Below are 12,467 nucleotides of genomic sequence, written 5' to 3' on the forward strand. Positions count from 1 at the left end.
TTTACTGCACATAATTGCGAACCGGAGCAAAAATGTAAAAGAAATGTTCGTTATTAAATCAATCAAAGATCCTAAATCTTTCAACATAGTATGTTTACCCGCATACTTCTCGATGCAACTCCTTAGCAAATATTTTTCGATTTCCGCAATGTTATTAATCTTACCAATAAAAGAATTGCACCGTTAAATGAAAAGTAACTTAATTACGATTAATATAAGATATAATTTGGAATGCGATACATATCTATGGCATCGACACGTATGGTATCCATCCATAAGACAAGGTTCGCAGAACCTTATATTTAATTGATCTCGGTGTTTTTGCAGTACGGGAAATCATAACTGGATCGATACAGAAAGAAATATTTTTTTTTCAATCGTCAACAAGTCCAACGAGATGATAGCCTTAAAAGAAAGTGGTGTTTATGAGTGAAAAAAATATGAAAGTTTGGGTAAAAAAACCATCCTTAAGTTTTGACAGATAAAATATACTTATATAATTTTAAATAAAAAAATAAAAAAAATCAACTAGGTTAATATAAACATATTGTAAAATATAGTGCCACTTCACGATTTTAATTTCCTTTGAGTAAATTGAAAAATATACGTATGAATCCTTCATGGTCGTATGAACGTACTGGCCACTTAGAATTTAAACGTAACCTTTTTGATGTCAAACATTTTTCTGACAACCTTATCATTTCAAAATGAAAAAAACACAATGTCATTCAATTGTTTAATGTTAAATTGTTGTGTTTCTATTTAATTTATGGTTAAGTTAAAGAAGCCGATACGTAAATAAAATGTAAGTAGTTGACATTTTGTAGATAAAAAGCCAATTCCTACTTCATTTTTTTTTTCTAATATATTATTTGTACGCTAATTGTCGATCCTCGACGTCAGATGGCTAAGAAGAGAGGAAACGAAATGAAATGCCTTAATTTATTATAAATTATGTATTGTTTATAATTCTCTTATTTTTTTTTAATTATAAATTATCGTCATTTTGTATCGAATCTTAAACTTAAAAAGAATCCCAATATTGTAATGTTAGTCGTTTTACATAAGTTTGTTTCTTCCTCTTTCAGTTGGAATAAGAGTTGGCGATAACATTCAGTAATCTATGTAGGTTCCATTTAAACAATTAACAATATGTGTGTCGATTCATTCCAATAGTAATTGAATGATTGGATCAAAGCCATGAGTCACTCGTAACGCCGAAATAGTTTTAATCGCTTTATCGTTTTTCATTAATAAAATAAATAGCGTGAGAATCAACTTGATCGAGAGATCGGTCAATAACCTTTCTCTTGACACAAGGTAAAAAAATATTTTCATAGGATAGTACCACTAATTCTCAATTCCTTCATACGCTCCTCCATCATAATTTTAACCATATATATATATAAAAGAAAGTCGTGTTAGTTACACTATTTATAACTCAAGAACGACTTTACTGATATGGCTGAAAATCGGTGAGGAGGTAGCTTAGAGCCAGGAGAAGAATAAAGGATACTATTTATTCATTTTTTTTTCGAATTTATGCCTTGAAGAGCTGCTTTTTATTTAACTTATTAATATTATAAATGCGAATGTTTAGATGGATGTGATGTGGATGGATGAATGGGTGGGCTACACTGATTAAGTTTTTTTTCCATGCGGCCGGAGTCGCGGGCGACAGCTAGTTAGAAATAAATTGATAATCGACTATTTAACCGACATATTTAGTATTTGCAAATTTAGATAACAATGTGATATTAATTAAATTGATTCTTAAAAAGAAATCCTGTCGTTACAATAACTTATAAGCTAACAAACGCCCACGGAAATATAAAGCCTTGAACAGTCTTTGACTTTTAAAAGACAGGACCTGTCAAGCGCGCTTTTTTAACTAAAAAAGAATAGTACAACAGCGATTATTTGCTTAGTCCGTTTCTCTATTGTCGAAGTTATAACTGGATAGATGAGTCAACACATCGCACGTGCGCGATCTAATCTTGATTATTTGTGACAGATGTGGTTTTTTTTCCTCTAACTGTAATAAGACACTTTTTAATCTGTAATAGGAGCCGATTTCTAAATCTCTAATGATATATCAAACATATAACTTTACTTGACTTTCTTTGTGTTCAAACATTAAAATCTTTAAAATAATAAACGGATATAATTTCAAAGAATTTGTTGCTCTGTCTCAACTATTAAAAAATTAAAATATTTTCATAAATATTTCCAAATCATAAAGCGTATAAATAAATGTATTAATATTAAAATACCACAGTCCTCCGATAGTCCTGCAAACTTCTACAATATGAAAGAAATTAAAAAAATATACATACTAAATCTAATTAATAAATTTCGTAAGAAAATGTTTCGCGAATGCTGAGGTCAATAAATAACTATAGAATCATTTCAAATAATATATGTAAAATTCTCGTGGCACAATGTTATTCTACACCTCCAAAACGGCTTGACCGATCTTTATGAAATACTTGCGGTCGCAACTCCAACCGCGCGTTATTGAAAAAAAAACTTAATTAGTAGCCTATGTGTTATTCCAGATTATGTTCTATATCTATGCCAAATTTCAGCGAAATCCTTACATCCGTTCAGAAGATACCTCTAAACAAAAATCCATCCAAACATTCGCATTTATAATACTAGTAAGATAGATTTCTCTCTTAACTTGTAATATAATAGCAACGAATATCATGCATTATTTCCTTAAAGAAGCTTCAATGCAAAAGAGCAAAGGCTAATCTCCACAAATTGACAACTACAAAGACGTATAAGATAAAACGAAACCTTACACCACGGAACCAAAGCATAGACGATTAATTACCGTTAGATAAACATTTTGTCGGTACTAATTTACGATCTGTGTAATTATTTTACTATATTTGAATCGATTAAGGCGGAGTTTCTCTACACAGATGTATTAAAAAGGATTTATTAATATTGCAAATATTTTTTACAATTTAAGACACATTAATTTAGAGTTCTTTGGTTCAAATCAAAAACTGTCAAAGTTGAATCCTAGTACGTCTAATATTGTGTTCAATTTTTAGCCGATTTCAAAAAGGAGGAGGTTATCAATTTGTCTATATGTTTTTTTTTGTGTGTTACGCGTAACTCCGCCCCTATTCAAAATAGAACACTATTTTGATTTTTTTTTTTGATCCAAAGGTTTTGCGTGCATGTGGGTCCCATTTTCTTTATTATTTTTCATACAAAATTTTATCATCGAGTGATTAATTGTAGTCCTTAACCTTTTCGCAGCCATAGATGAATACGAAACCAAAAACATGCCTTTACAAAAAATAAAATACACAAAATAAATCAATGTATTTAAATGTTTACTATCTGAAATATATATAAAAATTTATAAAGGACTATTTTATCCTCAAAAGTTTGATTAAAATGGAATAATTTAAAATTATAACTGTAATATGATACCACCAAGCCTTTGTCTTTTATACAAGACTGCAAGTGACGAGACGCGTGATATATTAGACTGATAAATTATTATTTTTTAATTTAAATGTATTCAGTTTTGTAACTTAATATCATTTATAAATTCTCTTTGTTATAACAATGTAAGTTTACAGCTTACTTATATCTTACAATGTCTAGTTGACTTGTTAACATGTCTTATCACTAAAATGAACTTAACATTTCTCGCGTTTGCATTAAAGATATTCATTTTACAATGATCATAACTTACTTAGACTACGATATATTCAATGTTTCTGTATTTTAGACTTTATTATAGCATTAAATAAGGAAATTGTTATGTCATTAAAATCTTGAACAAAAAGATGTCACAAATAAAGATATCGGATTATCCCTAACAAATTTCATATTTTACTAGATGTCGCCCGCGACTTCGTCCGCGCGGGATTATAAAATAGATAGTAGCCGATTCTCCGACCTACTCAATATGCTCACAAAATTTCATGAGAATCGGTCAAGCCGTTTCGGAGGAGTATGGGAACATAAATTGTGACACGAGAATTTTATATATAAGATTTCTGAATAAATACCACGTAATTCTTAAAAAGTAACTTTGTCGCCTGCGACTCCGGCAGCCCTCCCGCGCGGGATAAAAAAGATTAATTAGTAGCCCTAGTGTTCTTCCAGGACGTGTATGCCAAATTTCATTAAGATCCAGCCATTCACGATATATCTTGTGACAAACATCCATCCATCCAAACGTTCGCAATCGAATTACAATTTATAGTTACAACTACGCTGTTTTAACAAATTACCAGTCTATTCTATTTTCTGTTACGTGCAAATTTTAACTCAAATAATACGTACACGTAAATTGAAAACTTTAAACAAACTATGTATAATAATAATATTTTTATTCAACATACAAATTGCAAAGATATTCCCATTTAGTTAGTTGCGATAAGTGTCTTAACAAATTGTCTACTTCACGAAGCGTCTATGGTAAGTTGTTGGCGATCGCAATCGGCTACCATTGTCTCTGGTATCGCGCATAGAGTAAGCATTACACTTGATTTAATGCTCACCTTCTGAATGTCTTTGAAAAGGTTAAAGGATTACTGAATATTGATTTTTACGTATGTAATGTTATGACCAATGAATATGAGTTTCTGGAAGCGATATTTTATATCTCTAAAATTTTATGGCAGAATAACCTACAAACAAAAGTGTACTTGTATACCCGCGCTGTATGACGTATCAACTTTCAAATCGAAAAATATGGCATTCACAAAGTAAGAGTTTTGTTTTAATCTCAATTTCGAAATTCAAAATAATATATTTTCGCAAATAATTTTCAGTTAGTGTTCAAACGTAATTCAATGTTACGTTAGAAGGCGCAACTAGAAAAGTAAAAAGGTACTGGCACATATTGGCGCCGTGAGATTTTATTTTTCTATCAAACCGAGTAGTCTTTTGTTATTTTTTCATTACAATTAAGAGTGAGTTTTGCATTCACAATAAACATTATGATCGAAGAGTGTGTTGCTTTTATTTGAACAGAATCTGTAACTTCTTGTTTTCTCAAAAGCTATCTTACTAATATTATAAATGCGAAAGTTTAGATTGTTGGATGTTTGTTTGAAGGTATCTCCAGAACGGCAGTACGGATCTCGATAAAATTTGGCATAGATGTAAAACATAGTCTGGAAGAACATATAAGCTACTAATTAAGTTTTTTTTTTTAATTCCGCGCGAACGGAGTCGCGGATTACAGCTAGTGTAGTATTCAAAATACTTATGTATGTATTATACGTCGTATTTTTGCACTGATTTATAACACGTTTCCCACAAAACATATTTGATCCTACAATAAATGTAAATTACACATAATTATCTAATACCGGTATTAAACAGTTAATTTTAATGAGTTTCAATTAATTTAATTGTGATTAAAAATATAATTAACTGGTATGTGGTATCATAGCTGGGATGATACGCATAGCTATAATGTTGGATACTTATTTAATTACTTATAATTAATATTATTATAAGTAATTAAATTAGATATATAGTCTTGTTTCTTTATTTCCAGAAGTCATTTAAAATAATACTAATTCTTGCCCGCAACTACGTTCGCGCGGAATTAATAAAACACACGTCTATAGCAAATATCATCGGAATCCGTTGTTACGATGCATTCTAACATCTATCCATTTCAACATTCACATTTATATATTATATAAATATAGTAAGATATAATTATTTAACTTCATGAATAAATTAAGAAATTAAAAAAAATATTATGTTCCAGTCCTGTTTAAACAAAACAAAAATTGTACGATATCAGGAACGTTTATAATCGTGAATCTAATTAAAATAAAGTTTCGGATTAGAATTAAAAAGTAAATAAAATGAATAAACAATATTATGTACATGAACAATATTATGTACATGAACAATATTATTAAAAGTCATAGACACGAGTATTAAAATAAACAGAGTAATTTACATTATGGAGTTGAAATGTACATTTATTAATATTAAAGCTGACCCCTCGTGGCTTTTAATGAAATGAAATTTTAAGGTTAAAAGGTGAAACGCGTTCGTATAACCTTGATAAGTTTAGAGCTACTTTGAATATTTACTTTACGTAATGGTTATGTTGTCATAAATTTAATAAAAGGAGAAACATTGTAATAAATAGCTATCACGACACTGTCCGCGCGGAATTAAAAAAAACATAGTAGCATATGTTCTTCCAGACTATGTTCTACATCTATGCCAAATTACAGCGAGATGCAGCCATTCCGGAGATACCTTCTAACAAACATCCAAACATTCGTATTTATAAAGTTAGTACCTGTCATTCGCCCGCGACTCCATTCAACGCGAAGTTAAAAGAAACTTAATTAGAAGCATATATGTTTTGCCAGACTATGTTCTATATGGACGCCAATTTTCAACGTGATCTGTATAGCAGTTCTGGAGACACCATCTAACAAACATACATCCAAACATTCGCTTTTATAAGATTACTAGCGGACCCGATAGACGTTGTCCTGTCTACACGTCTTTAATTCGAATATTATTGAAAATTTGACACTGCGATGGTAGCGCCGTCTGTCGGATCCAATGTGAAACATTCCAAAATCAACAACTACTAATAAATTAAAAATTAATTAAAAAAACATTGTCCAGCGGACAAAATTATGAATCTAAACCATTCCCAGATCCCCTTGAACACACACAAAAAATTTCATCAAAATCGGTCCAGTCGTTTGAGAGAAGTTCAGTGACATACACACTCACAGAAGAATTATATATATAAAGATACACTTTAGACTAGAAATTACTTTAGGCCAAATAAAAACTCTGATCCATTAAAAATATTTAATTTCAATGTTTTCAGTATTTGCTAGACCTTTTCGATTGCGAGTGCAAAATTCACTTCCTAGTTTCCATGTAAAATTAGTTTTCCGTAGTTCTATTTTAAAGCAGTTAACCTCTTTTGCTTCCCGCTCCACTTTCTAAATGTGATTTGAAGTCTATGTTCGAAATAACTACAAGACCTAAAAACAGTTTTATCTAGAAGTAGAGAATCTGTGCAAGTTTCTGACTGTGTACATCGTATTGTTTGTGTGTATTTCATTCATAATTGCTATACCTCTGCAATAATAACTTAATTAGAAAGAATGGAACAAAGTAACTAGCCAAAAATATTCTAAGAAACATTTTTATTGTTGTAGAAAAAAACATTTGAAATTCCACGACGTAATCTTACTAATATGAAATACACTTATGAAAGTGAATGTTTGGCTGGATGTTTGTTAGAAGGTACCTCTGGAACGGCCCGAGTGATCTTAACGAAATTTGACACAGATGTAGAACATAGTCTGGAAGAACACATGGACTACTAATTATGTTTTTTTTTAATACCACGCGGACAGAGTCGCGGGCGACAGGTAGTAATATTATAAATGCGAACGCTTACATGGCTCGACGGATTTTGACGAAATTTGGCATAGATGTAGAACATAGTCTGGAAGAATACATAGGCTGCTTGATTTTTTTTTAATTCCGCGCGGACGATGTCACGAACAGATAGTATTAAAAAATAAATGTTTTAAAATTTCCCGTAACGTAACCATAAGCATATAATAAAAGTTTCAAAACTGTCCTTATGATTGGTCTACATATGTATATTCAGATCACGCACAGATCATCAAAATTTCTGACATATTTAAGAAAAATATATTCCGTTTTATTTTAAACATGTTTTTGCAAATTAAATTTATTTGAAATGCCTCAAGTGATGTGAATATCAAATGGTTATTAAAAATTATTGCCATAGCTATAATAAAACTGGAATATCGTATTTCTATGCGCATGAGCTTGAATGTGTTTTATTATAATACTTTTTATTATGTTTAATAATTAGTATAATTTTCATATGTTTAGTTTACGTCAATATCTAAGAGTGGTAGACTTAACATTTACCATCGAGTTCATCCTGACAAAATTTCGATTCGCTGTTTGTGCTCATTTCGTTACGTTAAAAGTTGATTCTCTCTTTCAAATATAACCTAAAAAATAAACTCGTCTGATGAGTGTGCGTCCCGGAGGCCTAATTCAGTCCTCTTTCCCTTCCCACCCTTTTTCTTATAAGGAAAGGGTGGGAAGTGGAAGTGGTCTTTCCGGATGAGAGGATGCATGGGAAGGGAAAATATTTTCTTTCTGTGCATTCTCCGTCGATTAAAGGTAGGCAAAGCATATGCAATTGCGTATATCTATGGGCAACGGTCGCTTCGCTATTTCAGTGATTTCAGGTGGCCGCTCGCTCGTTTGCCACCTTATGATTTAAAAAAAAGTTTTATAATAAAATAGTATAATATTTTAATGCAAATAAAATTCACACAAGTTCACATGACATTTGAATACTTTACATTCATATATTGTTAAATAATTAAATTTTACGACAGTCTAGTAATTTACAAAAGCAATACTATTAAGCTAAGGCAGTCTTTCCCAAAGTGGGCGATAACGCCGCTTGTGGGCGCTGCAGGTCTCAAGGGGTCTCAAGGCGATAAGAGACCCAGAAAGAAAATGGTGGCGTTGTGTAGAGGCCTTGGGGGTTTACAATTCTCCGTTAATATATATGTATATTAATAGATCACAATAATTAATTAATTTAATTTGAAGTTATAGTGGTTTTTAAATATGTGAAAATATGGGGGCGCTAAAAAAAAAAAATATTCTCAAAATGGGCAGTAGACAAAATAAGTTTGGGAACCACTGAGTTAAGGTAAATTAAATTTGTAACACAACTCGTGAGAAATACATTAACTTTAAACAAACTCAGTTGCATTATCACGATTTTTAATTTATACTATTTTTTAAGCTGTACATACATAGCTTTTAAAAGAGGATATGCGTAAGAAGGGCGGTCACATGTGATGGATGATAGATATATGGAGGAGCACTTAATGTGCCAACACTACGTAAGGGCAAGGTCAAGTAAAGACTAAGTACACAATTTTAACAAGTTACTCACAATAAGTTTTTGACCTGTTTCTTAACCCTTATTGTGGCAAGATTTCTTTTTTGAAGAAAAGCAAAAAATACGCAAAAGCAAAAATAAGTTTAATAAAACTAAGTTAATAATTATTTTATTTATTTTATTGTGATCGTATATTTCTATAGAGTTGTATGTATGGTATACTATACAAAATGAACATAAGGGTTAAGTTACAGGTATTGCTACTAACTACAGTTAAACGAAAAATGTAAACTAAATTACTCTCTATTAAAAAAAAATTATAGAATTTTTAGACTCTATCTCGATTAAATCGTTTCTCTGTAATATTATAATAGATTTTAAGTACAATCTACAATCTAAATACTAAAACAAACCTGTATGAAACTTTATGTTTTTTTAAGACACTGACATTTAGTAGTACTCTCTCTCTCTCTTTCTTTTTCTCAATGTTTTTCTTTTCATATATATTTCTCTATTGTTACAGATATTCAGCATGTTTCTACACAATCAGAACGGACGGACATAACTGTATAGTTTGTGAATGTGTTTAAAATGATAAAATACGTAAAAATATAATAATTAGGATGTGAAATCATGTTGGAATGCCTGCCCCGGTGGAGCGCGGTACGCAACAACAGTGCTCGTAACATCGGAGAGAGGACGCGATTGTTTTTTGTTCTTCTGCCCCTCTTCTTGCTTCTGTCTGTACGGTAAGTTATGATTTATAGCTATAGCGATCGCCCGCAACTTCATCCGCACGAAATTACGCTAGTGTTACGCCAGTACACCGACACTGTGTCGGTGTACTGGCGCAACACTAGCCTTACTAAAATGTCGATGTTTATGTCCCCTCACTAATCATTCTGACACTTGACTTTGTAATGAAATCGCGTCATTCGCGCCAAAGGATTCTAACTAATAATGTCTAAAAGTAAGTAGCCTATTTGTTATTCCAAAGTATGTTCTATATGTATGCCAAATTTCATCAAGAACCGTTGAGCCGTTTTGGAGTAAGAAACATCCATCCTTCCATCGAAACATTGGCATTTATAATATTAGTATGATTAGTACGAAATATTATGCTTCATACTCATAATCAATATTTAAAACTCATTATTTCAACAAAAATTAAGTACTTTACATAATTTTTAATAAAAAAATAAACATCAGTTTATAAAATCGCTTCATCGAATCCATTACAAACATAAAATTAGACAACCAATTTCAAACTAAATCGACGCAAACAAGTTGCCATTAATAACAAATTGAACTACCGAAATATCGGAAGATTGAAGGCTAACAAAGGCTAAATAAACGCCAATTTATCTTTTACATCATGCCTACCATCGACATGAGATAAAAAAAATGTTTTTCAAAAATGGATAAACCAACGAGAAATACCAAACGCAAAAAAGAAATACCTCTATAAGAACATACCCTATAATTACGCACAATAAATCTGCAAAGATCAAGCAAAACTGACGTACCAATTTTCAATAAAAAAGGGACAGATCAAATGTTGAAGTCCCATCAAGTGGGATGAATCATGAATAGAAATGAACTTGTTTGCGTACTATTTATAAAACGGACAAAACGTAAACGCACACGTTTGTAACTTATATGGAGTTGGGAACGAGTAGCCCAATTATACTCTTTTGAAGTTGTAATGGGTGCTTGTTAAAATTGTGTATACGATCGTATTACACGGCTTTTTATTGTACATCAATGAAATGTTAGTACCGGTTTCGATCTTCATTTGTGGGGTTTTTCGAGTTTTATTTTCTATATTCTTACTAATATTATAAATGCGAATGTTTAGATGGATGAATGTTTGTTAGAAGATATCCCTAGAATGACTCAATGGATCTCGATGAAATTTTGCATAGATGTAGAACATAGTCTGGAAGAACACATCGACTACTTTTTTTGTAATTATAATATACCTTTTAAAAACTATTTAACACAAACTAATATGCCGCTGTCTTAGATGACATCTCAAGAAAATATAAAAAAAAATTACTATTTGTGTCTTTAAGTATATTTAAAAACCTATAAACTATATAATCAACTCCGAAAACAAAAAATGTGTAATAAAAGAACAACTTTTTCATAAAACTTAATCAAGTTCAAAGAAGCAATTTGACGAAAATCGAATTTACGCAAAAAGATACATCAAAATACTTTTTATATTGAAAAATCCCAATCTCAAACGGTAATGACCCTTACATAATTTCCCGACACAATCTGGCAAAGTCTGGACCTACCATTACTGTCGAATGTTTCAACAACACTACAGCATAGTGTGAAATCACCTTTATACCTATTATTGAAATTTAAACCTTCACTATACTTCACAAGGTTCATTTTAATATCAAACACTTTCAATTTCTGACAGGCCATTATTTCCATTTCCAATGTAAAATCTCCGCCCCTTAACTGATGAGTCTTTAAATGCATTTTATATTAACTTTAATGTTTGCGTTAACTTTCAAATACATTCACTTAGTTTTTCTAACGTTAACTTAAACGAGATTACGATTGTCACTCAAATATCCGTATAAAACACAATTGCAAATTATATCTTATATATAACATTCTCATGTCACAATTTTTGTTCCCATACTCCTCCGATACGGCCTGACCGATTCTCATGAAATTTTGTGAGCATATTGAGTAGGTCTGAGAATCGACCAACATCTATTTTTAATCCCGTGCGGACGGAGTCGTGGGCGACATCTAGTAATATATGTGACAAAAGTTACTTTGTCTTAACTTATTTTTTTTTGACAAATTAACAGATTTTTTGTTAATTTACTTATACTTCTTGTACAACTAAGCATTACACTTGTGCTAAGACATGATTCACGACAGTAGTCGAATGGCGGGATGAACTCTCAACCACGTGATCGGAAATCCGTACCCTTAACCATTAGGCTATTGGCGTTTCAGAATTATCTTATACATTTAAATATTATAATAGTATGCAACATTTCAAAAATTCTAAAACCATTTTTGTTTAACCAAATATGTTCCTAGAATCAATTATAATAAATTTGTCGGCCGACGAAACAAAGAACAAGGGAAGGAATTCTAATGATCTGAGAAGCCTCTCTAAGCATTCGCCAATTTATGATCAAAGCCTACCTTCTAAGAATCTGAGAACTTTTATTTTTAAGTATTAAATTAAATAAGCTCCATAGATTTGTAATTTTATATTTGACTTTCATATTTGAAGATATTGCACCGTATATTAAATATCAAAAACGATTGTTTTCAACTGTGTTACTTGAAAATTATTTACAAAACTTATAGTCGCCCGCGTCTTATGAATTAATAGCCTATGTGCTCTTTCAGACTATGTTCTATATCTATGACAAATTTCATTATGATCTATTAAACTGTTACGGAGATACCTTGTGAAAAAGGATATTCTCCCCTACCAATATGTACTCTCCCCCGCCAAATCTACTTCCATTTCCTA

At 31.2% G+C, this 12,467-nt stretch overlaps 1 protein-coding gene across 2 annotated transcripts in view; it reads left to right on the top strand.

Moving 5' to 3' along the window:
* The window catches only part of Wnt2 (Wnt oncogene analog 2), a 54,989-nt gene that overhangs the window by 12,780 nt on the left and 29,742 nt on the right, over nucleotides 1-12,467 (top strand). For both annotated transcript variants that reach the window (XM_013308726.1, XM_013308732.1), the window contains exon 2: nucleotides 9,471-9,696. In XM_013308726.1, the coding sequence (XP_013164180.1) occupies nucleotides 9,581-9,696 (116 nt within the window). In that variant the 5' untranslated portion in view covers nucleotides 9,471-9,580. The remainder of the gene's footprint in view (nucleotides 1-9,470; nucleotides 9,697-12,467) is intronic.

Source organism: Papilio xuthus, unplaced genomic scaffold (genome assembly GCF_000836235.2).
Source record: "Papilio xuthus unplaced genomic scaffold, Pxut_1.1 DF829660.1, whole genome shotgun sequence".
In the NCBI taxonomy this organism is placed as follows: Eukaryota; Metazoa; Arthropoda; class Insecta; order Lepidoptera; family Papilionidae; genus Papilio; species Papilio xuthus.